Genomic DNA, 26,921 nt, shown 5'->3' with positions numbered 1-26,921 from the left:
AAGTCTTAATACTTTGTATGTGTGTAGTACTATGTATGGTATGTCCTTTTTTCCTGGGAAAAAGCAAGATGCAGAACAACAGAGTCTACAGAGGTAGGAATGACAAAGGGTAAAATATCTGAAATAAATCCATACCAGAAGAAAACACTCAGTGTGTGTGTGTGTGTGTGTGTGTGTGTGTGTGTGTGTGTGTGTGTGTGTGTGTGTGTGTGTGTGTGTAAACTCCAGACTCTGTGAAGTCATACCTTCACATAGTGGTCAAACTAATGGGTGGGTACTTCATTTATAACAAGCCATGTGCTATGATTAAAGCACATGCATTCAAAGTGAAGGATTATTTTTACAATGCTAATATGAATTATTTTTACTTAAACAGCCTTAGGACCTCAAAAGAGAGGAAAATAGAATAAGGTTGCTCAAAATACCTCATTCTATGTATCAATATGTTTCACACTCGTATGTAATAAAGGATCACTTGTATGTTGTCAAAGAAATGATAGTTCTGCTGATAATATCCTATGTGTTAATATTTTGATAGTTCTGCTTAAAATCTCCTTTGTATTAATATTTTTTAACTTCTGTATGTAATTAATGTGGAGCTTTTCTCCCCGGGCCTCCGCTGAAAACGGGCTTTTCCTAGGCCCAGTGGATTTTCACAGTTAACAAACGCAATAAATTAATTAATTAATTAATTAATTAATTAATTAATTAATTATTATAGGTCTACTGTCTAAAACTGAATCAGTTGCTTACTAGTGCAGAAAAAAAAGAATGTTATTACACATCTACTGAAATACACCAGGCCGTATAATCTTCTATAAAAAGAAAAAGCCTAAAAGAAGTTGTGTCTTTCAACAAAGTGTACACATTTGCTCTTTGCTGATACACGTAGTGAACATACTAACAGAGAATTTTATTTATTTATTTTTTACTGCAGGAATCACATTGCCATCTTTGACCTCAGCTGTATATTTCTTTGTATTTTTGGGATTATGCACATGGTGGTCCTGTTGCCGAACTTTTGATCCGCTGATATTCAGCTGCCTATGTGTATTAATGGCCATTTTCAGTGCAGGCCACTTAGCTGGATTATATCTGTACCAGCTCCAGTTCTTTCAAGAGATTGTTCCACCTGGGGATTTCTATGCAAGGTGAGTAACTGACATCTGATGTTAGCCATCTTGTATGAACTGAAGAATATGAAAATAGCCTTTCAGAGGTGATTATAGCACATACTTTACATGTAATGCATTCAATGAATTTTAATTCCTAAGTCCCATCTCTTTACCTCATTCTACCTAATAGACTCCTTCTGCACTTGGTTTTAGTCATTTTTAATTTAATTGCATTTTTTAAACTGTTTGGTCTAACATTGCTACACACTCAAGTGTGCTAGCTTGCACTGCATTTGAATTGTTTTTACTGCTGTTTTAGCTACTTTTTCTGTATGTATATATATATATATATATATATATATATATATATATATATATATACCTTTCCTGTAATTAGTGTAGTCCAGATTCAGATTTCTGTATCCAGACTGTATGTAAGCTTCAGAGCCTCCCCAAGCTTTCTGTGTTGGAGGGAAGCCTTCTAGTTTATCAGTGGGAGTGGTAAGCACTAGGTAACCTATCTACCACATAAGGAGTGGTTCTGCCCCAGAAATTGTAGTTATTGGCTGTTTGGGCAGTTTTTCCATCTCTCTCAACTTTCTGATTTAAAAGCCCACATTTGCACTTGTTTCCCCCCTTTCCTGTAACTAGTTTAGTCCAGATACAGATTCTTAGTTTTAGCACTTGAATTTGCTTATTTGTGATCAGCACTTGTTCAAAACTTGTAAGCACTAAATAACCTATTAATTACTACAGCACTCAACCTTCCTCATTACCTAGAGGAAAACAGTTTTGGTACTTACTTTCCTCACTTGCTTAGAGAAAAACAGCTCTTGTACTCACTTTCCTCACTTATCTAGAGGAAAACAGTTTTTTATTCAGGCATGGCCAAGGGTCAGCTCCCAGTGTTCTCTCCTGTCTATCTGATGAATCTGGGCATCTTGGGGCAATGTAGAAATTGCCTCATGTACACAGACAACCCTCTCCTCCTACTACCCAACACTACAACCTGTGAGAGATGCAATTATCTAACCAAACTGGGGGTAAAGCTCTCTCCAATCAAGACTGAACTTGACAGTCAAGAGGAGAAGGTAAACACTTGCACCACACCACACTCATCACATAGTTTCACTAAATCTACACTACCAAAATCCACACATAGTAACACAAACACATTCACAGAGGCTTTCAATAATAATCTGCTCAAGCAACAGAGACCTCCAAAGCAGAAATGCAAGCAACCTCCACCCCCCCAACACAACCCAAATGACACATAGCCTGCAGACGCAGTGTGCCACTCAACCACAGCCAATAAGGCAAAACAACGTACCCAACACACTAGTCATAGGTGACTCTATAGTCAGGCACACTGATGTCCCACTCGCCAGGCTAAACAAGGAGAAGGTTACTGTCAGCTGCCTGTCAGGTGCCAGGATCCGCCACATAACCCATGCACTGAGGTCACTCCACAACAAGTACAAATATGACGCTGTCATTGTCCATGTTGGTGTGAATGACCTGAGATGTACCTCCCTGGACTACATGAAAAGAGACATGGAAGAGCTCTCCGATCTTGTAGCCCAGGCAGGTATGACCCTAGCCCTGAGTAGCATTCTGCCATCACCCAGAATGATGCCACAGTACATGGACAAAATGATTGTCTTCAACAATTGGCTAAGCTTCTGGTGCCATTCTAAAGGGATCCAGTATCTGTCTGCCTGGAATGACATGGTCGACAGACCACAATGCTTTGCTAGAGATGGCCTGCACCTGTCACCCCTGTGATTCCGGATACTGGCTAAGGTTCTTGCAGCCCCTATAGTGCCTTTTTTAGGCAAGGTTCAAATGACAAATTCACCACCGTAACAGGAACAGGCAAGCAAAAACTGAGGGTGATGCTACTCAATGCTAGAAGTCTAAATCTCAAAATGCACTCACTCGAGGCACTCCTTAAAATGGAGAACATCGATGTGCAGTGACTAAGACCTGGTTCAAGGCTCCAGAGAGCACCCCTGCACTACCAGGCTATAACTCATACCACACATTTCAGCCATGTAACCTGGACCGAAACACCAAAGGCAGAGGTGTTGTCCATATTCATTAAGGATATCCACAACTCCAGGCTAGTTGCTCAGCATAATGCAGCCGAGGTTATCCAAGTGCAACTAACTCTGGACAAAACTGCAATCCAAATTGTAGCTTGCTACAGATCACCCACCATGCCCTAGGATTCACACTCCTCTTTTCTTGATGTACTGGAAAATATTAGGGTTCTACCAAACACCCTAATAATGGGCGATTTCAACTACCCCACCATTAACTAAAAAATCTACTTATGTACCAACTCCTTCACTCAGCGCTTTCTGGAATTCATAAACTCCAATGCCCTGGATCAACTTATCCACACCCCCACCAGAGGCAACAATATCCTAGATCTAGTCATTACCAACATGAGTGATCAGTGTTCCACACCTGAAGTCAATGCCTCATTGGTCCGATCCGACCATAAGCTAATTACCCTAGATATCCACATCCTGCCCCCACCCCCCATTAAGGAAACCATGGTAAAAAATTTCTCCAAAGCCAACTTCATGCTTCTTAAGACAGAAGTGATGAACTTCATGACACCCATGCAGATGGACAATACAGTTATGACTACTGAATCCTACACAATTGCACTTTATAAGCACTTACATGAATGCATGGATCGTGCTATCCCAAACAGAACCAGGACGCTATCCTCCAAAAAAAGGAAGCCAATCTGGTGGTCCCCTGCCATAAACAAAGTGTAAAACAGAAGGAAGAAACTGTTGCAAAAGAGAGTAAAATACCATGAGTGAAGGAGCTCCCTGGTCAGCCTCAGTAAGAAGCTGCGATCCCTGATAAAATCCTCCAAAGCTAGTTACAAAAACAAAATCGCCACTGATTCTAAAAACAACCACAAAGCATTCTATAGCTATGTCAAGAATCTCAATGGCAACACTCATATCTGCTCTGACTTACAGCACAATGGCACTAAATATACAGACCCAACTGATATTGCCAACATCCTGGCAGATAGGTTCAGTGCTAACTTTACCCCCCTCTCACCCCCTAAAGAGCCCATCTCTATACCGGAAGAATGCAAAGTTCCTGTAATCATGGCTGCACGATAAAAAACACACTCTCCAAAGCCAAGAACACAGCATCCATGGGACCAGACAACATCCCAGGCTGCGTTCTACATGAACTACAGAATGAACTGGCACCCCACCTAAGTACCATGTTCAATCATAGCCTCACCTCAGGCTTTGTGCCTGCTGAATGGTGCACAGCGATGGTTATCCCACTCCACAAGGGGGGAGCCACCACGAACCCCAGGAACTACCGCCCCATTAGCCTGACAAGCCTGGTTTGCAAAGCCATAGAACTTATCATCATGGAAATTATAAACAAAGACATTGGTAATCTCCAAACTCTGTACCCAACCCAGTTCAGGTTTGTAAAAGGCAGATCATGTCTCCTAAACCTGATAGACTTCTTTGAAGCAGTCACCAAAGCCGTAGACAAGGGTAAGGTGGTTCACACAGCCTTTCTAGATCTTGCCAAGGCTTTCGACACCATCCCCCACTCTGGAATTATAGATAAATTCACTAAACTAGTAATAAATCCCTATGTCACAAGATGGGTTGCCAACTGGCTCACTGACAGAACCCACACTGTGAAAGTAGCAGACTCCAAATCCGACTTCAGACCAGTGACAAGTGGAGTACCACAGGGTTCAGTCCTGGGTCCTGTCCTGTTTGGTATCTACTTCTCTGAAGTACAGGCTACCACAGAAGGTCTTTGGCTAATGAAGTTCGCAGATGACTGCAAACTAGGAGCAATAATCGAAACTCCTAACGATGTGGACATCCTACAAAAGAGCCTCACTGAGACCGATGCCTGGTGTCAAAGCCATGGCCTCAAGCTCAATGCCAAAAAGTGCATTGTCATCCCCTTTGGTAAAAACTCTGTACCCATGAACTATAACATAGGCGGTAGTATACTTAACACCAAAAGTGTGATAAGAGACCTTGGGACACAGGTGGACAGTAGTCTCTCCTTTGATAATCACATTGCCACAGTAGTCAGGAAATCCTTCTACGTGGCACACCTCATCACAAAATGTTTTTCATCCAGAAAAAAAGAGGTCATTGCTCCCTTCTACTCATCACTCATTAGACCCATTATAGAGTACGATGCCCCTTTTGGTATGTACCTCACAAGACATTTACAACAACTGGAAAGGCCGTGGAAATACCTCACAAAGAGGATTACCGGCCTCAAACAGATACCCTACGCAGACCATCTCAAAAAACTACAGCTTTGCTCCGTCGCATATCACCTACTCAGAGGTAATCTGTGCCTAACATACAAAGCTATGTCAAACTCAGAGCTGTTGGACATGCTCCACTTAAAGAAATCCCAATCCCTCCAAGCTACACGCTCAAGGGATCTAAACCTTGTCACCACAATAAACAGAACATGCCGGAGGGATAGATTCCTGTCCCAGAGACTTCCCATACTCTGCATTTCACTCGTTTGTATAACACCACAATTACTTTGTGTATTTCACTCATTGGTATAACACCACAATTACTGTGTGTTACACTCATTGGTATAACACTGTATTTCACTTGTTTGTCTAACATCACAATTACTTTGTGTATTTCATTTGTTTGTTATAGTACCACAATTAATCTTGTTACTTCTGTTACTCCATCTGTATACCGATGTCATGAACTTGTGTATGTGCAGGTGTAACAGTACAGAACATGCTCCATCTTAGCAAAACCAAATCTACTCAAGCTACATGCTCTAGGGATATAAACCTTAGCACAACAATGAATAGAACATGCTGGAGGGATAGATTCCCTTCGCAAAGACTTCCCTTGCTATGGAACAAGGTCCCGATCTACATAAGACAGAGCCCCTCACTATCACTCTTCAAGAGGAACCTTGACGAGTGTATGCGTAACAGAAAGTTCACACCAGGGATCATACCAACAGCTGTACTAGATAGGGGCCAAGGGTACTAGCTGCTAGATCAAGGGCATAGGAAACTAACCAAAGGGGCAGTGAATACCGCACAAAGTGGCTGAGCTAATATATGCCTTCAGGCAGATAGCCCAGTACCTACCTATGAACCTATAATGAACCTATAATACACTGCTGATTGTGTATTCTTAGATTGCATATCATACAGTATGAAATGAAAATAAAACTGTGGTTGAAGCTGTAAATATATATTTGCATTTCTTCAATGTTTAGTGAATTACTATTCTTCTATATTATTTTACGTATAGCCTTTTCCCCCATTGGTGGAAAATATGTTCATACTGCGGGCTTTTTGTTATTGAATCTTGACTTTCTTGAGTTTTTCCCCAGGCTTCCATATTAAACTCTGCCCTTTTAACCTCCAGAAATAAATGTTTCTAAATTTGCAGTATCTGGGTTTCTGAATACTGACTGCAAATGTCTCGACAGACGTGTTTCTTCTTCTGATGCTTCTGCTATTTTCAACAGATGGAAGCCAAAGTTAAATCAATTACATTTTTATGAGCAACAAAAGAATTGGAAATCAAGCCATTGTTTAGAATTTAAACTGAAGTGCCAAAAATTTAGAAATCAAGCCATGATTTATACCTTAAACTGAAGTGCTAAGCATAAACATTAACAAACAGAAATATTTGATTTTTTGTTGAAAACTCCAAGCATTTACAATCTGAGAAACATCAGTGTGTTTGTAGTGAAGAAAGTGTTTGATTCTGTCTTTCTTCCCCTTGATACTATTAAAAAAGATGGATATTGAGTAAATTTTTGATTTCTCGGGTGAAATAAAATCAGTGATTATTTTGGGAACATTTATAAATGGAATTCCAAGGGAAAGAAATCGGTAGACCAAACACAAACACACCACATTGCAACAAAGGCTAGTAAAGTGGGGGGCTTCGCCCCCCCTGCACCCCGCAATACAGGGGGCTGTGCCCCCCACAATCCCCCTAACTAAACAAACTAACTCTGAGATCGCACTACAGTTGGGGAAAGGGCAGATTTAAAAGAATGGCCAACCATAGATTCATAGATTCATAGATTAGTACTAGGCTAACTGCCATTGCAAGCCATTTTAAGCCTAGCCAATTATCTCCTGTGAGATTCAAACCCTGTACCTTGTGTTTGTAAGGCAAACACCTTAACCATTAGGCCACCCTCCCAACCCCCTTAGAAAGAAATCAATGACTTGGCCATTCGATGTTGTCCAGTTTCGAGAAATAGGGGTCAATCAAAGGTGAGTCGACATTTTAATGCTTCGTTTATATAATAAAGATCCACTTAACAAGACACTGCTCCCATGCTAGTCTAAAAAAGGTCCATGGAGATCAGTGCTCTACCCCAGAAAACAAATAAAATAAAAGAAAATAAAATCAGTGCTCAGCTGTGTTTATTAATAATATTGTTTATCCATGTAGTTAAGGTAGTGATTCAGGTAATATGACAGGCTTATATGGGCAAAAACTATTTTACTTGTGGTATGTTAGTCACTGTATACAACCACTAAAATCACCAAGCAGTTTACTTTGTGATGATAAGATAGCAGTGATTTTAAATGTGTGTGTGTGTGTGTGTGTGTGTGTGTGTGTGTGTGTGTGTGTGTGTGTGTGTGTGTGTGTGTGTGTGTCTGTGTGTGTGTGTGTGTGTGTGTGTGTGTGTGTGTGTGTGTGTGTGTGTGTGTGTGGGTGTGCAAATGTAGGTAGGATAGGCATATATAAATGAAACCCCACATGTGATATGTATTTATATTTTTCTGGAGCTTTTCTCCCCAGGACTCCATTCAAAATGGGCTCCTTGTGGCCGAATGGACTATCCTGGCAAACATACTGCAAATAAATAAATAAATAAACATGACATTTTGTTTCTGATCGTCAATGTTATGTTATCATGTTTTCTATCCAGAACGTCAGTGCCAGGAATTTTTTTTCTGAACTTATCTATATCAACTGATATTAGAGTCATAATGAAATCAGGTTATGACATGGGAGGGGGTTCTAAATCTAAGACGGGTAATTAGGGGACTGCATATTTATCCATTTACTTATTTGTTAATTATTTGTTAATGAGTTAGATGAATGGATCCTAATACCCTTTTCATCCATGAACAGCGTTGCTTGGCAAAGACAGAAAGAAACAAACAATAAGCTAGAAAAGAAGTATGTTGTATACTTTTGAATAAAAACGTAGGGCAGATAATGTACACATGCTCTATCTGAAGCTAAAATATACATAACATTTACATAAAATAAATTAGATGATACATGTCTGGCATTTTAAAGAACACAAATATATAGCTGTTTGAAATAAGTACAACAATAAAATATTTAAATATTTTTTGAGAACCAGTAGCTTTAGGTAACATATGCGGTGAAATTTTCAATGGCACATTTACAAAATATAATGTTCATTGTCTTATTTATTTTATTTATTTATTTAACATTTGTTAACTGGGAAAGTCCGACTTGGAACAAAGCCAGTTTTCAATGGAGGCCCGGGGAGAAACACTCCAGATTTATAGCATAATGAAATCACTCTAACATGGGGATATATTCAGACCAGACATTAGGCAAATATCTTTTCTATGTTTTTTGTTCCTATTTACTTCACAGCAAAATCTATTGTGGTTGGTTCTTCTGCACTTTGTCAAGTCCCAACTAAACCAGAATGCAAATCCCCAATTTCAGTTCAATAGGAACTCAATCTGATGAAAATAATAAAAGTATTCATGCCCCCCCATGTGGAGGCTTTGCCAAAACACTCCCTTACCGAAGTATATTGACTGAACATTTGCATATCCGCTGAGAAAAGATAATAATTACTGGCAATAAATCAGTGCCAGCACATGTGTAAATGACACTACCAGTGATTTCAGATGTATATGTTAATATCAGATCATCAAGTAGCAGGTTATCTACAGAGTAATCAATAAAGAAGGTCTATCCTGACACGAGGAGGACTCTTTTGCTCATTTTTGTTTTCTGGAGCATTGTAGCTTAAGGTTCAGTTTGCTCATGTATTGCTTGTTGCTGGTTGTGACGTGTCTTCCTTTGAAGTGTGTGCATTGTGTCTAGTCCAAGGTTAAAGGATCCCAAAGAAAGAGCAAACTGTTTTTCATGTATTTAAACTATAATGTGGCTACAAACATAAGTGAGCAAATAAACAGCTGCTCTTTTCATTTTATTTATCTGCTCAGTGAGTAGTCAGCTAATTGCACTCGATGTATTTCTCAGTATGGCTTCTAAATCAACATTGCTTCTAGCTCTTCCCTCCTACCCCAATGAATAAATATCCCAGTTTAAAGTTCTTTGTGTATTTGGCTGACTCACAGATTGGTGAGTCAGGTAAATTAAATTATACTTCCTGTACATTTTTCTAAATATTTTCATTAATATATATTTTTGTTGTTGCAAGTATATTTTACACAATTTTACATGGACAGGAAAACTTAGACACAACCATGGTAAGAGCAGTAAACAAGTGTGGTCTGGATGATTTCTTGGTTGTTCTATGGGTAACTGCTTTTCCCAGAATATATAAAGTTATATTTCTCTGCACGTTACCGCTCAGTCCATCTTAAAATCCAGTAGTCCAGACAATGTTAGCATTTTGTTTGGTAGTTTGTCCAAAACATTCACTCATTTCTTAAAAAAAGTCCTTTCAAAGTCTAATCAGACTGTACTGCTATAACAAGTCTCTTTATGCCAGTTCTGGGGATTCTGTCATTTTTTCTAAATCTGCAATTCCTACGCCATGATCTCTCTTCAGTCCTCTGGATGTAGTGAATTTGCTTTCTATTTTTCTGTTCTACAAGTTAAACAAATGCTTGAGTCTCATATTCTGCACATCCACAGATGGAATTATTGCTCATATAATAACTGCACGTAAAAATAATGTGTTGTCTTACTATTCCAAATTATGTTTGTTGTGTTATACTGCATTATACTTGTTCTAGTGTGTTGGCAACTTCTTTTTGAGAATCATTTAATGCTGTTAATACATTAAAACTAGGATATGAAGAGAAATCCTTGGGCCAGATGCATAAGCATACAGTACTGTGCAGCACAGGGCTAAATAGTCACATGTGCAGCTTGCCACAACATCCTTTAGAAGGTAGTAGTAACCCATGCAGTGGGGCTACAAGGTCAACAAACTACAGACCAACCTGAACTTTTCAATAAGGCTAATGAACCAAGATGTCACGCAATGAGCAATAATTTGATGATTCAGACCTAGAGAGGTAAGATAGGGAAGGAATACTCAGATCAGAAGGGTGAGGCTATACCAAACTAGAGGAAGTGAACCCAAGGAAGTAGGTGATGTGCTGTACATATAATGCATCTATTACAGCTGTAAACAGTTAAAGAACTGAAATTGCAGAGCTTCTCCTTTATTTAATTTCTCCAGGTGTTTTGGGTTTCTAATACCATGATGGGAAAGGATCCAATTCTTAAGTCAGGGTATGATCAGAGGTCATGAAATTAGTATTGTTTCAGTCTTTGATGTTATCCAGGAGTGCACTTCGCAGGACCCAGAATGTGCCCACAGTTGTTACCTTCTGTAATTCATATGGGGTTACATACACTGGTAGCAATACAACTGTAAATTATTTTTGTATTAAACCAGTGGCTCCTACTACTATTGAAACTGCAACAGTATCTTTCTTCCACATTGCTTTAGTGATTGCTTGTAAATGCTGGTATTTTATGACTTTTTGTCTAATCTGTATTTAAGATACTGTAATTGCTGTTTGCAGTAATTTCAAGAATTAGTGCTACTTTTGACTTACTTTCATTGACTACTACATTTAGTTTCCTCACATCTATTTTTAAACTGCTGTTAATGGGTGATCCTATGTGATGTAAACTTAATCATTCTCTATAATGCTTTGTGATTCATGGTTCCAAAGCTTCTTAGCAACTTCTGTATTGTAATGCTTGCATCATACTCAGTGCAACAGTCTTGGTACATTGTTCTGCTTTTAAGTATAGAGGCCATCTCCCATGGGTGTATCACACCCAGTAAAAAAGATGTGTGACTGTTTCTAGCTCTGTCTTATAAAACCTGGCTGCATTTGTCTGTTCCTCCTACATGTTCAATAGACTTTGTAAACCATTAGGTACATAGTCCACTACCTTGGGCTACCATTATTAGCCTTTCATCTTATGGTTTCAGTTCCCCTCTCCTTAGTCATTCCTGACTCAAATGCTTGCTGACACGTTATTACTGGAGATCTCTTTACCTGCCACAATATTTATGCCTTTTCCACATGTCTTTCCTTCTCATCCAATCCTTCTGTTTATATTCTTTCTTTTGTTTTTTTTGTTTTTTTTTTTGGCAAATGCAGTTGCTGTCTGTTTTTTGTCTAATACTTGTTTGATTTCCATTCCTGCTTGATACCGATAATTTTCTGGTAAACTACGCAGAGAAGTCATCTTAGCCTTTTTCTCCTCTTGTTTTAAAACTTTCACTATGTTTGAATTCGGCGAGGTCAGCAGATATGTATGCAGTCTCATGACTGCAGATCTATTCATGTATTCAGTTTCGAGGAGGTCCTTACTTCCTTCAGAACATGGAATATATAATCTTAGTATACATTAATTTTTAAATATTTGATAAGCATGAAGTATTTTTCTTATCGTGTCCAAATGATTCAGTACCTGTGGGGACCAGTCAGTCACTCCAAAAATGTACATTAGAACAGAATAGCAAATTGGTTTATAGTTTGGACTTTATTCCTAGATGTCAATGTAGTTTTCAGTATTAGTTTTACTCTTCTAAAGTATTCCTTACTGAGTGTTATTCACATTTGTTCACATTTTATTGCCAGTGCTTTTTCAGTTCCCATATATTTATACACTGCTTCCTGCTCAAGTTCCTTTATATCACATTCCTGATATTTTCTTGGTACTGCAGCTTTCCTGCTTTAAATGTTGCTTTTGCACATTTATCTAGACCAAATGGCACTCTTATATCAACTGAGAAAGTTTTGACAACTTCCATTTGAGCTTTCAACTCCTCATCTGATAAACTCTATGGCTTTAATGCATCTACAAGAAGTACATGTGAAGTCAACAAGTTTTCTGGGAACTAAATTGTAACCATGGTCAAATCTGGTAAGTAAACTACTTAATGAGTTATGGGCAAGACAAAAAATAGAAGTGACAAAGAATCACCCTGGAATATTTTCCTTTGAATTTTTATCTCTTGGATAACAATTTTCCCTTTGTCATGGCTTAGTTACCAATTGTTTTTTTTTTTTACAATTTCATGGTAGCTGTAAAGTAATTGATCAATTGGGGTGTATCTTATACATTTGTAAGCATTCCTTTATACATGAATGCTTTCAGCTGCTTTTTTTGTAATCTATCCATAAAATACTTAGCTTCTTCCCCTTTTTCCAGTTCTCTATTAGGGTTTTATTTATCAATAAATGATCCTTTGTTCCATATGCCTTTCTTTTGTTAACTTTTTGTTCTTTTACCATAATTGAGTTTTTTTTTTTTTTTTACTAAATAACTATAAACTCTGTCAGCTTCAATTCCAGTATGTAGTTTATATATCACGAGAAGGCAGGTTATTGGTTTATAGTTCTTAGGATGGCTTGCAGGTTCACTGTTAAGGAGGAGTATCATTGTTCCTGCTGTTAACCAGGTTGGTGTTTGTTCAGGATATGCATGTAAGTAATTCTTCCTCAGAACTACATTTTTGTGCAAAGATGTTAATACTTTTAGCCAATAATGAGGCACTGCCTCTGGAACCTGGGTTTCCCAATTAGGAGGTTTTCTTAATTGTATTTCAGTTCTCTGGCAATTACCTTATCTCATTTCATATACTCAATATTAGAGCTCCTTACTTTTTCTTTCATTTTTCTAGTCATTCAGCATCTTTATTATGTTCCACAGGGTCTTCATATTTTTTTCCAAAATGTGGCTATTTCTTTGTTTTTGGTGGTGTTTTTATTCCTTTTCCAGTGTTTTCAAGTTCTGTCTTAAACATTTTTGGGTCAGCCTACTACCTGTAAAGAACATGGAATGTGAAGTGACTAGGTTCTTAATCTCAACCACAGGAAGTAAATAGGGGAAAGAAATGCTACTACATTTCTGCAGATTGACCCTCCTTGTAAATGGAATGGGTGGAGTGATTAGAGACTGCATCTCTGCATATTGTCCCTCCTTTTAAATGTAATGGGTAGAGTGGTTAGACAATCGATGTGCTAACGTGATACGTAAAGTGTTTATATTTTGTTACAACTACATCCAGAAAGCTCCCAAAAGAACACCAAAATGGAATCTGGTGTAAGAAAAGGGAAGTTGTTGGGATATTAAACCAGAAAAGAGAACTTGATTACAATTTACCAACATCAGGCTGTTAAGTCAGTTTCAACTGTTACCGGAGATATTACTGAGGTCTGTGTAACCTTAGAAGTGGTTTGTGAAGTCTGGCAATGTAAATGTGGAGGTGGAGTCAAATATATTAATGAAGAGAAGAGGCAGGGTGGCTACAGACAGGAGGAAGGACAGTACTGAGACCTGATACTTACATCTGGAAGCATTTGACACCAGCTGAACTCAGAGAAGTAGCATAGGATAGCTAAGGAGAATCATGTACAGGCTGCTCTTACATGTAAAAAAGCACATCCTGCTACTGGCTGTTGGCAGGCTGATACCACAGCTGCAAATGGAGTTGTGTGTGTGACTGTTAACAGGAGGGAACAGTCTCAGTCAGTGTAATGTTAACCAGCTCTATGGAAAAGCACAGAGCTGCAAATACAAATATAGGCTACCCCAGATACATTGATGTAGAGGTCCAAGTGTGAGTAGAGGGGTTGTAGGGAGAAGATGTTCCTGTTCTGGATAACATTTACCATGTGTTGATGATAAGGGTAAACATGAATGTCCATACTTTGGTTTCTTTTTCAGCAAAATTCTTGTGATTGAACAGTTGTGCTTTTGGGATGAATTGTCTCAAGAACTGAAATCAAATCAGTGATTGCACACATGTAGCAGTATATCATTGCCTCCAAAAGAAGAGATGGCACACAAGGAGATAATAAAATGTATAGAATAATCTTGAGTTAGAAATAAGAGGAGCACTTAACTACAAGAGACTTTCTGACAAGTGTATGAAAATTGAGTCCCTGTACTCCACCACTAGCTTACATGATTCATGGTTATAATATAACAAAAGTCAGACAAGAATTGTAGTGGGTTTCACAGAATTTAAGGGATGGACCTATAGAACTTTACACAATGGTAGATAGTTGGATTGTTAGTTGAAAGAATTTAGGTTCAGAAAGTGCATTATGAATTTGCATTACAGATGGGACATGTTCTGAAATGATGTTTGCATAGAAAAAGAGAAAAAAAAATGAATAGGTCTCCAAGGCATCCAGCTTGGTTTACTACGGAAGTTAAATAGAGACTAATGTATAAGAAACTGAAAGTGGGTTGAAAGAAAGACCATTAGGCTCAAACACTCAAAAATAATAATAACAGAAAAAAATCTACATTCATAATTTGTAGGACTATACCTGAAATGCTGGGGAATCTCAAAGAACAATTATTTGGGAGTGACAAGATGTTATCTGGAAATACATGGTACTATAAATAGTGAAACCTGTCCTGAGGGTGACAGAGAAATGTGAAAAAAATGAGTAATCAGGATAGGATATTATTTCCACAATATTTACATGGGGTTTTTGCATGCCGGAGAAGTGGTAGAGCTTTGGGGGGAGGGGGCATTACTGTATTTATGCTATTAACTTTGAAGACAAAATGCAGACTAAGAGATAAAGCACAGACTCTGAACATATTTTTTCCATGGTATTAAACATACTGTTAAATATAAGAATATAAAAAATACATTTTGCTCATTAGATGAATATGTCAGTGAAAAGAGTGCTAAACCAGTCAGTAAGAAGTCAGCATCAGTGATGATTTTACATTACCTGATTATAGAAAGGATCTACAAAATCGCAAAATATTGATTTTTGCACTAGGGGAATGGTTGCAAATGCTATAGAAAATCTGGTAGGATAAATTTACCCAGAAGGGGATGGGATGCAAAATCTTCATACAGGTAATAGAAGAGGAACATCTGAATACCTCATTGTCTCATACAAAACAGAGAAGTGTAGTTGTGATGGCTTACAAAGGCAGTCTATACAGGCATTTCTATCAGAAAAAGAGAGAAATGTATAGTCATTTTCCTTCCAAACAGAATTTAACTACCTGATCTCAAGCAGAATTTAGTGATGATCAGAAAAGGAACTTGGGGTGCCATGCTGAAGTTTTGTTTTTCCTTGTGTAGTCTAGTTGTACTTATTGATGTAGTAAAAAAGTACAATTCTGGGTCATTTTAAGCTGTTTCACATAACAGTAATGAGTCTTAGGTTCATATAAAACTCCATTTTCTAGCAGATGGTCTACGGTGGGCATCTACTATGATTTGTGATTCTAACTTGCTCCAAGCACACTGAAGTTCTTCCTGAAGGCAGACATCCTGGTAGTGGGTCTATATTAGAACAACAAACATTCAAAATCTTGAGTGCTCTAATATCAACCCGTTTTCAGCGAACGCTAAAAATATCAAAGAAACAGAAAACCAAATTTTTTCCTAGGGAAATAATTCGGTTGTCCGTTTCTGTTGCTTCGGCATTTTCAGTGCTCTGGTGGAAAGTTACAGGTCGGGTTCAGATAAGTGTGTGATTGTGTGGATGTGAGGGTTAGGGCAGGTTAGGTGAGTTAGGGTTAGGGCGCGGGTCAGGTAAGTGTGTGATTGTGTGAACGTGAAGGTTAGGGCGGGGTAGGTGAGTTAGGGTTAGGGTTAGGGTGTGGGTGAGGTGACTGTGCGATAGTGACGGACCTTAGTGTTAGGGTTTGCGTTAAGGTAAGTGGATAGTTAGTGGTGTATGTATAGTTTAGTGTAGGGTTAGGTGTAAGAGTTTAGGTGTGTGTGGATTGATGTTTGTTTGGTGTGCTTGTGTTGCGTGTATGTTTTAAAACAGCAAATTTTTTCCCTAGGAAAAAATTTGCTGTTCTGAATGTTCGATGTTTTGAATTTTTGATTGATAGGGTTCGATATTAGAGCACTCGAAATTTTGAATGTTCGGTGTTCTAATATAGACCCCCTGGTAGTTGCTCTTTCTGCATGTGGCAGATTTATGGTATTGAAATATTGCTGATAATGTAGTTACGTGATTGTTAATGTTTCTGGCTGTCTCTTTCTTTGTTGAGCTCATAAGCACACATCTGACTTGCAGGGAATAATACGTCTCTGTTCACTGGGTGTAATGTCTGAACTTGTGTTGATGCATCAGGTTTGTAAGGCATCAGTAAGACATGCAGCAGTGAAATAAAAAGAAAAGATAGGAAGATATTCATGAATATGCATCCCATACATGATAAAAATGTAAGACATTAAAAAGGCAGTGGACCACTGATCTGGCAAATCCATTACAGTGGCAACCTTTTACAAAAACACAAAATGCAGATGGCTTTGTATTCATCTCTTAGCAAATAAAGGATTCAACCATTAAAAAGTACAGGAGTGTAAAGTCTTGCCATAATGGTAAATATCCTTCTCTCCAGTGTTGCAGTATTCCTTACAATAGGGATCTCCTGCCAAGGGTGGCCCTACATCCAGCCAAGGATGGCCCTACATCCGGCCAGTATACCAAAGCCTTTAGGTTGCTAAGGGTATGTCGTACATCACATGTATGCTCCCCATGTACAGCATAGGGCATAAAGGTGACCAGACATATCATCCTCAGAACTGAGAGCCCCAATAGGACTGCCAATCCAAGGATTAGAGAGGTACCAGGCATATCCAGAAGGGAAAAGAACCAGGGGGGAGGGAGGGTGTGAATACTGCAACAGTGAAGACAAGGATATCTATCATTATGGTAGGATTTTACACAACTGTACTATGTCCTTCCATTTCACTAGTACGTTATTCCTTACAATAAGGAGAGTGCCAAAACTTGTGAAGAAAAGAGGGAGGAGGAAGAACCAACAGAGCTATCTAGGAACCCATGAAGGATGGTCCTAGCAAAATCAGCTCTAGCCCTGGATATCACATACAACTTATAGTGCTTGCTAAACGTCTGCACAGAAGTCCAGCTAGCTGCCTTAAGAATAGATGTAAAACAAAGCAAACAGCACGCCAGTAGATCTTTTCCAATAGTTTACTGCAAACACATACAGTTAACTTGACTTTAAGCGCTTTTCGTTTGCACTGAAGCAAACTTCATCAGAAATCAAGCTCAATTGAACTCAACACAATTTTAAAGAATACAGGTATGATGACGTATCTAGTACCTGTACGCCCACAATTTAGCTTAAAGTTAAAATTGTGTTGAGTTCAAACAAAATTAACGTCCCTGAGTAGATGGACAGGCTTTGTGGGATGTCAAATATGAAGGACACCTTTAAGGAATTGTTTAGTCTCAAATCTAGAGGCTAAAGGGGGTGCTAGAGGAAGACAAGCAGAAATAGCAGACAAGTGGACGTTAACAGAAGAGTATGCCAACGCAGCACTGAGCAATTCACACAGATAAGAGAAAAACCTAAGGAACATTCACAGAAAGTGGATTCAGGTTACAAGAAAGACACCAAATAGAAAACCTTTTCCATCTGGATAAGTAGGATTTCCTAGTAGTGGGCTTCCTGGCCTCCTGCAGGACCGTAAGCACATCCTCAGAAAAAAGAGGCCTATATGGGATCAAAATCCTATCACCCACAATGTCAGCTGAAGAGTGGACAGGTTGGGATGGATGAGAGAGCCCTTGTCCTGTGTGAGTAGGTCCACCATGTGTGGTAACATGTGAGGATTGTCCTTTCCTAAATGCAGAAGAAGAGGGAGCCAATGCTGTCTGGGCCAAAAGAAAACCACCAGCAAGATTTTGGGAGCATCCTGTTTTATTTTGAACAGGACTTTTGGAACAAGAGGAAGGGGAGGGAAGGCATAAATAAACATTCCCGTCCAAGAAAAAGAGAAGACAGCCACCTTCCTGGCTAGAGGGCATGGGATTCTGACACAAAATGGAGGAAGTTGTTTGTTCAGAGAGGAGGCAAACATATCTACTTGAGGAGTAACCCACTGGTGGACAATGTCCAGAAACACATCCCTGTGAAGCATCCAGTCATGGGATTGTGATATGGACCTGCTCTGAGAATCTGCCACAATGTTCTGACCCAAGGGAATGTAAACTGCCTGATGTGTCACTTGATACTGGGTAGCTAACTCCTGCACATGAAGAGCTAACCTGCACTAGAGATAAAATATTGCCCCCCCCCTTGCTTTTTGACATACCACAGAACTGTGGTATTGTCTGTCAGTACTTTGAGAAGGCCTGGAATGAAAAGAGGAAGAAATACTTAAAGACTCAGCAGAAGAGCTCTCATTTCTTTGACAGTGATGTAGTCTTTCTTTTGTTGAAGTGACCAGAGTTCCTGCACCTTTAGAGAGCCGAGGGAAGCTACCCATCCCAAGTCTGAAGCATCTGTGAACAGCTCCTGAGAGGGGAGTGGAGGTTGAAAAGGAAGCCCTGGATTGGGTGACAGCTGTTGAATCCACCAGTGAAATTCCACCTTGAGGCATGGAAGAAGAGGGACTATGAAATCTACAGGATAAGGGTGCTGAAGCCAAACTGACTTTAGAAACCAATGGAGCTTTCTCATTGGAGTTTGGCTAGAGGGAGCATAGGAAGGTGGAATCCAGAGGAAGAAGGGATTGAAAGAAGGCAATGAAAGTTAAGGCCTTGGGAGGAGGCAAGGATACCAGCAATGGAACAGTCTGCCTCCTGCATTCCAGAAACACACAATCTCGTGAAGGTGTCAGGAAGGACCTTTGGAAACTTATAGTGACCCCCAGGCTTTGCAGAAGGGAAATGGCAAAATGAAGATGCTGCAGTAGAATCTCTGGAGAGGATTCCTGAAAATGTATGTTGTTTAATTAGGGAAATACCTGTAACCCCCTTAACCTGCAAAAAGCAATCACAGGAGTAAGGCATTTGGTGAATACCCTTGGGGTAGTAGAGAGGCCAAAGAGCAAAGTAGACAAAGGAAAATGCCAGGAAGCAACAGTGAAACATAAAAACTTCCTGAAAAGGCGGTGGATAGATAAATAAGTATCCTTGAGGTCCAGTGATACTAGAAAAACCTGATGAAAAAGCAGAGGAAACAAGGTCTGAAGGGACAAAATCCAAAAGGAATGAACCTTCAGAAAGATGTTTAGGTGAGAGAGAACCAGAATTAGTCTCCAAGTGCCATCTTTCCTGCGGGGCGAAGAACATTATGGAATAAAGCCCCTTCTCCCTTTGAGACACTGGAACTTCTGAATAGTTGCCTGAGTCAAAAGACCCTAAAGCACCTCTGGAAATAAACTATTTGTTGCTGAGGGGGCTAAGGAATGCCCATGAAAGAAGGCAGACATTTCCAGACCATGTACTACCCTTGGCAAATGATGGAAAGAACCCAGGAATCCTGAGTAATCTTTAACCAAACAGGAAGAGACAGGGAAAGATGAAGAGAAAAAGGAATGGGGTTGAGAAGTACAGGATAGTCAGAAAGCACCTGGTGTGTCAGAAAAAGTAGATTTCTGATCTACAGGAGTCGGGGTACCATTATCAGGAGGAGCCCTTCCACAACCCTTCTTAAATTTGGAGGGAGGGCTAGACTGCCTACAAACAAAGTCCAGTTTATTAGGGAAATCCCTTTGGAATTTAGGTACAGGAGAAACAAAGATATGTTTTAGATCTTATAAAGCCTTACACTTTTCCTGTAGGGACTTGAACAAATCAGCAACAGCAGCACCAAACAAATGCTTGTTATCCAGTGGAGCATCCATCAACTTAGCCTTAATATCATCAAGCAAAGATTGAAGCCAAAGCCAGGAGTATCTCCTCAGCACAGAACCAAAAGCAGCCCTAGAATATGCATCTGCTGCATCATAACTACATTTAAGAGTGGCAAGCCATCAGAGAAGAAGTCCCTAACATAGAGGGAACAGAAGTCTTCACCTCAGAGTCAGGAAGGTCAGAAATAACCTGACATGCCTGAGATAGAAGACCCAAAATATAACTTGTCAGATGGGTATGATAATAACAGCCCAAAAAGCAAGGGTAGCCGAGTACACACCTTCTTACCCAGTCTTTCTATGGTTCTGCTGTCCTTATCAGAAATTGTAAAAGGCAGTACATTTGATGGCTTTCCAGATGCCACAGACACCACAGAAGGTTCAGCTGATGGGCACTTGTAAAGGAACTTGCAGTCATCAGGCACCTTATAAAACCTATCAGGTTTTCTGAGAGCAGGGGCTGGGAATCTGGAGCCAGAGTTGCAGTAGAAAAGGCATCCAACAAGGCAAGCAGGACAGGATGATCAGCAAAAGGTCTAGGAAAGTCCATTTGCAAAATCTTGTAATACCCCTTCTGAACCTCACACACTTGGGCACACTCTCATATGAAAAATTCCAATAGAAATTGTGGCCCCAAAGGAAATCTCCTCAAAAGGAGAGTCAGGACTATTGGATTCCTCTTCCTCAGAACCATAGTCTAAGGGAGAAGACATCTGAGAAGAATAGCCAAGGGATTCCTCCTCCTCCTCCTCAGAGGAATCTTGTTTCCTAGGCCTCTTAGGAGGAGTAGAAGACCAATGGGTGGCTGGAACTGAAGCTCCTTGAGGAGGCATCAAGGCATAAGGGCATTAAACAGACCTTGAGTGACATTCTAACATTCACTCTGAGGGCCCTTAGGAGTAGGAGAAGCATGTTTATTTTCTTCTTTAAAGTAACATCAACTTTGTAAAACTTAGAAGACTCAGACCCCTTGTAATGGTAGTACCTCTTCCCTAACCAAAGTCTGAGAAACACCCCTAGGCCCTTCGAAAATAATCAGCCACAGTTCCCCCTGAACATCACATCTGCAAGGTTTTCAGGAACATGTGTGAAGCTGGATCCATGCTGGCCTCTGAAATGGTCACAGCAAAGGAATCCAACCCAGGAGCCGGACGATCTTCCAGGCTTCCACTAGCCTTGAGAGAGATGTCTGGCAGAGGCAGCACAGGCAAAGAATCAGAGCTAGCTTTCTTGGCCTTCTTCTTCACAGATGGCTGACCCTAGGAGCAGGAAGTTCCATACATGCCATTTTTACCAAAAGCTTAAGACAATGATTTTCTAAGTATATGGCCAAAGAAGAAAGCAGACTATGCAGAGTCTTCAGAACAAAAGCCTGGCAAATAGAAGAGGGCGTATGGTCGTGAGTAGCACCTAGACAAAATGAACACTGCTTGTGATGGTCTTTATGGGGAATCTGTCTCCTGCGCTAGCATTTACACTTTCTGGATGACATGAACCCCACAAGCAGCAAAAACAAAGGAAAAAAGATAAGAACAAAACCCCAATGGAGCGCTTATCAAAAAATAGTTTGGTGAACCGGCAAATGAAGCAAGCACTCAGACCGGCGATCGAAAATGGCATTCGGACTGGCAGCAAAGAAGTACTGAGGATGGTACATCCAATGTCACCTTTATGCCCTAGTCTGTACATGGGGATCATAAATGTGATGTACAGCATATCCTTAGCAACCTAAAGGCTTTGGTATACTGGCCAGATGTCGGGCTGCCTCTGTCAGTGGATCCTTGTTGTAAGGAATACAGACAGCAACAGTGATATTGAAGGACATCAACTGATACCTACATTTTTAAATTAAGATATACTTTGGTATGTTAACATGAAAAAACACTGTTTTATTAAATGGTTATTCACATATGAGGTGTATTTATGCATAAATAGATTATTTCTTTGACCATTAAATTTCCACATAAAATGGATAAGCATTAAGCCTGACCAAGGAAACATTTCTTCCTCCCTCTAGGATAAGGGGGATGAGCTTGGTTTTCATTTGTACTGTCATTATATTTGCACTGTTACCTCACAGCACACACAACTGAAGTGCTGACAATCCACACTCAATAAAAATAATAAACCTGCTGTTCAAAGAGCAGGTAAGAACCTGTGCTAATTACTAGATGATGCATCCGCTGAACCTCATAAATTTGCAACCTATCACTGGTGTTTTCCTATGCCACTATATGGCTGGTCTCTGTGAATACACATAGTCTGTTATGTTTTGAACAGAAAACGAGTGAGCTCCATTCTGCAACTTCCTTACAGGTCTGCATGTGAGTAAATAAATGTTTGAATAACTTTCGTTATGCAGATGAATAGTATTCTACAGCTAATGATTTATGCACCATATCTGCAACCTATCAGCATTGAGAATAAACACAGTCAACTCAAGAAAAGAGGGAGGAGGATTAACAGTGCCCCGCACCCCCCCAGATAAAATTATTTCCAGAGTCAAGTCCAAGTGGTCTCTTGTGTCCTGTGGTATCATGTTAAATAGCACAGTGAGAGCTATCCATCTTGAGTTTATGAAATACTAGAGTTATACATTTGATTTACAGACAGGGATTAGCATTCAAATTTAGTGAATTATTGAAGATACCATCTGCATTCTTATTTCTTTTCTTATGACAAAGTAATAAAATCCACTTTTAACTTGCTGCTTAGGGATTCCTTTCCTGTACAAGTGTACTGCACACAGACAGATTTGATGGCAACAGATGCTATTCTAGAGGAGTCCGAGAACATACAGTTACAGCAGAGTACGGCACAGTCGTATCAATGAGTTGTCCTGAATATGCACAGACAGTAAAAGTTTGGTAAAGGAAAGGAAGTTATATTACCTTAGTGGAGTATTACACTTCAATAAGTCTTATCCTCTACCATCACCTATGCAAGCTATATGTTTCCAGCTCTTTTCACATAGAACTATAACAGACTAGCAAAAGTATATTGTCCAACAAACTCTTTTGTGCTGGATGTCAGAGCACCGGCATGCCATTGTTGATTTCTTATGTTCTTGGGCTGACTCCTTTCAAACTCTCCAGTCTGGATTCCCATGCTGCACTGTGCTGTACTTAGTAAAATATATTGTGGTAAGAGGACTAGTTATTCTCACTAACTAAAATGTCAGACTGCCACTGTACCTCTCTGAACAAGTTATCTGTTTTGTAAATAAAAAACTTCAATCAGGCTCTATAGTCACTGAACCTATCATCTACAACAGTTCATTGGGAAGATTTTTATCATCTGTTTATAGCTAGATCCTCAAGACAGGAGTAAAAGAGACTGAATACATCAAATGAGCAGTGTGCCTTCACTTATGATATACAGAGCTTATATGTTAATTTCCCAGTAGCTCTGAAGCCATGTCTTTCTGCTGTAAATTTCCTACCTCCTGTACATTCAGTACTTTGATGAAATTAACAGCTAGCTAAGCATTTATCTAAGATGTCATAAGCCAGGAGACCGTGGTTTCTCCCCCATATCACATTATTGAGTTAAATGTCACTACTTATACTGCATTTCAGAAGGGGCATCCCTTAGAAGAGCCATTAAGCGACATTCCCTGCTCATATAGCAGCAGCAGTAGTTTGAAAAGAAGCTATTCTCCCCGGCATATGTGACTACATTTCCTGTAGGCAGTCTAAATACCAGCTAAGGTCATTACTGATACTGATTTATTTGCTCGCTGCACCTACCGAGTAATCAAAATCAAATTAATAAATAAAATGAAATTTTTGTGTTCTGGCCTTACCTATTTGAGCGAAGGTTTCCTGAATGTTAATAAGTCAGGTCTCATTTGCTGAGCTTTATCATGCATACTTTTGGCTGGTGTGCCATTATTTCATTGCTAAGCACTTATAAATCTAAATACATGTGTGTGTGTGTGTGTGTGTGTGTGTGTGTGTGTGTGTGCGTGCATGCGTGCGTGTGTGCGTTTGTGTTTGTTTATGTAGATGAGTGTGTTTGCATGTGTCTTTTTGTCTGCCTGCGTGTGTGTGTGTGTGTGTGTGTGTGTGTGTGTGTGTGTGTGTGTGTGTGTGCGTGTATGTGTATGAGCTGCATACGCACACATGCTTTTTTGTCTGCCTGTGTATATCTTCATACTGTCTAGGTCACATTCTATCACTCAAGTCTTCAAACTTAGTTACCTAAATTTAACCATGTGTAACTCTGAGGTACTAGTAGGATGTCTGTGATGTCATTATGAGCTTCAGAAAGTAAAATTCTGTTTCTCTTTTTTATGTATTAAAAATGTTCAGGGTTCTTAGAGGCTATAAGTATGGTACACTATATAGATTCTGCAATTTTACTGGTAGACTTCAACACCAATGTAAGGAATTGTGGAGATATCTGCAGGGGAGATTTATTTATTTATTTGTTTGTTTATTTATTTATTTATTTAACATTTGTTAACCAGGTTAGTCCAACTTGGACAAAACCCTTTCTCAGTGTGGAACCGGGGAGAAAAGCTCCACATTAAACATTCAATAATTAGAAATAAAGTAAAACAAATTATACAAAGACATAAACAATGAACATTTAACATTACTGGTACTTCTGAGTAAATATTGTAGCATAAAAATACAGATAGACCTTAAGTCTTAGAAAAGCTAAAAACCAGTGCAAATAAAATTGGCTAAGAAAAATATAATAAATGAAAAAGAATGAAAGAATGTATAATTTACAGAAAAGAAACAGAGAGGAGAGAATGAAAGAGTGCTATAGTTGCCAGAGAGATATAAGGAGAAAGGTATGGTTTTACAGATGTAGCAGTAAGAATAAGAGAGTAGTTTAATTTGAGAGAAAATGTAGTCAGGAGGAAAATAACACAGACATAGTTTATTTTCCTTAAAGTGAAATTTTACTGACTTTCTAAAAAGGGATTTGGATCTGATGTATCAGATGTCAAGAGGTAGTTTATTCCAGTTCTCAGCAGGGTAACAGCTATAGAGATTTTTTCCTGTGTTGGACTTAGGTTTGAGAATAGTTAGGAAATGTTCAGAGCTATGTAGGGTTCTAATAGGGGTGTAGAGAGAGATGACAAATGAAATGCTGGGACAGAAAGAGTGTTGGTATAGAACAGAATGAATTATTTGAAGCTGAGAGAGGAGGAGGTAATGGGGGAACTCAGACCAGTTCAGTTTTCGAAGTGCAATGCAGTGATGAATAGAGTATGGAAGTTCAGCAGCAAATTTAGCAATCTTGTTGTAAGTGGATTCAAGTTTCGAGATAAGTGAGGTTTGTAAGCTCATTAAAATTTGAGAGCCATAGAGAAGGGTAGGTAACAGGTAGGTGTGCGAAAGAACTCTTTTAACAGCACTAGAGGGAAAGTATTTGTTTCTATAAAGAAGACCAAGTTTTTGATGGGTTTTCTTAATATTACTTAGAACACGAAGATCACATTTTAGCTGGTCATCAGTAGTGACTCCTAGTAGTTTAGTATGGCTTTCTACTATGATGGATGTATTACTGAGGGAAGAGATGGTGAAAGATGAATTCAATTGTGACGTAGATTGTGGTATGAAGAGTAAGAGTTTAGTGTTCTTTGGATTTAAGATTAAAAAGTTATGGTTAAGTCAGTTTTCAACAGACAAGAAAGAGTTCTGTGTTTTAGTAAGAAGTTCAGAAAAGGTATCAGCAACAGTGATAACAGTGGAGTCATCTGCGTACTGGACAAGTGATGAGTATTGGGTAGAGGAAGAACACTGATTAGTAAAGATGTTAAAAAGAACTGGTCCAGGATCTGACCCTTGGGGAACACCCATTTCAGTAGGGAGTTCAGGAGAGAGAGCAGATCACCATTTGACAGATTGGAAATGATTACTAAGATAACTAGAGAACCGTGAAATAGTGGAGGTAGACAGGTTTAAATAAGAACGTTTGTCTAAAAGAAGGAGATGGGAGACAGTGTCAAATGTCTTAGAGAGATCAATAAAGAGACAGGAGACAAGTTTATTTTGGTCTCTGGCTTGTGAGATGGTGTTGATGAAAGAGATGAGAGCAGTAGAGGTACTATGACCAGGGCGAAAACCATGTTGAGTGGGGGTGATAAGATTTTCATCTGTAAGGTGTTGTAGTATTTGCTTATGTACACATTTTTCCAAGATCTTTGACAAAGGACATAGAATTGTTCTGGGCCTAAAGTTAGAGAAATCCAGAGAATTCCCCTCCTTTACGGATAGGTAGAATGTTTTGCCTGATCTGAATAGTAGTAGTGAACTGTTGCCAGACTTCTGTGATAGCCATGGACTGTCTATAATAAATCCCAAGGTCAAACACAAAGACACCTGGAGATCTCAAACAATGAGACAGAGAATGCTGCTGGGGTAGGGAAGACTGGTCTACCCTATGCAGTTTGTTTCAACTGTAGCCTTCACCAAGGCAAGCTGGCTTGAAACTGATGATGATGATGACTTTGATAACTGTGCTGTAATCACGTGTCATAAGCTCTGTGACTACTCTTCAAGAAAGTAGGTGAATGAGTTGAGTTCCACTTCTAGAAACTTATATATTTATAGTTTTACAATTGAGTGTTAGCCATGACAGGAAGTAGAAAGCCATTCTTTAACCTTCTTCTCTTAATGTTGGGTGAGAAGCCTGAGCAGTGGGTTTGGTAAAGGGCTACAAACTGTTAGTATTCTAAGCGACTCTGACCAGAGTTAGGTATTGCGTGATTTATGAGTTTTGTTTTATGATATCCAGTAGATGTTTATTCATATGGATATGGATATTATAACTGGGACTGTTCTCAGTTAACACTGAGAAGGTTGTTGCTCCGTGTGTAGCATGCTTGCTTCTTGATAGCTGAGATGATGCATTGTG

General features: G+C 39.3%; 1 protein-coding gene across 1 annotated transcript in view; it reads left to right on the top strand.

Moving 5' to 3' along the window:
- PIEZO2 (piezo type mechanosensitive ion channel component 2) overlaps positions 1-26,921 on the top strand; it is a gene marked incomplete in the record, with an annotated part of 2,710,318 nt that overhangs the window by 1,441,252 nt on the left and 1,242,145 nt on the right. Inside the window, 1 exon segment of the mRNA XM_044067359.1 lies at positions 938-1,151. Coding sequence (XP_043923294.1) covers positions 938-1,151 — 214 coding nt within the window.

This window comes from Protopterus annectens, chromosome 3.part1 (assembly GCF_019279795.1).
Source record: "Protopterus annectens isolate FY-2018-M chromosome 3.part1, PAN1.0, whole genome shotgun sequence".
Classification (NCBI taxonomy): Eukaryota; Metazoa; Chordata; order Ceratodontiformes; family Protopteridae; genus Protopterus; species Protopterus annectens.
Note: the sequence above shows the minus strand (reverse complement) of the source record. Positions and strands in the feature narration are given on the sequence as shown.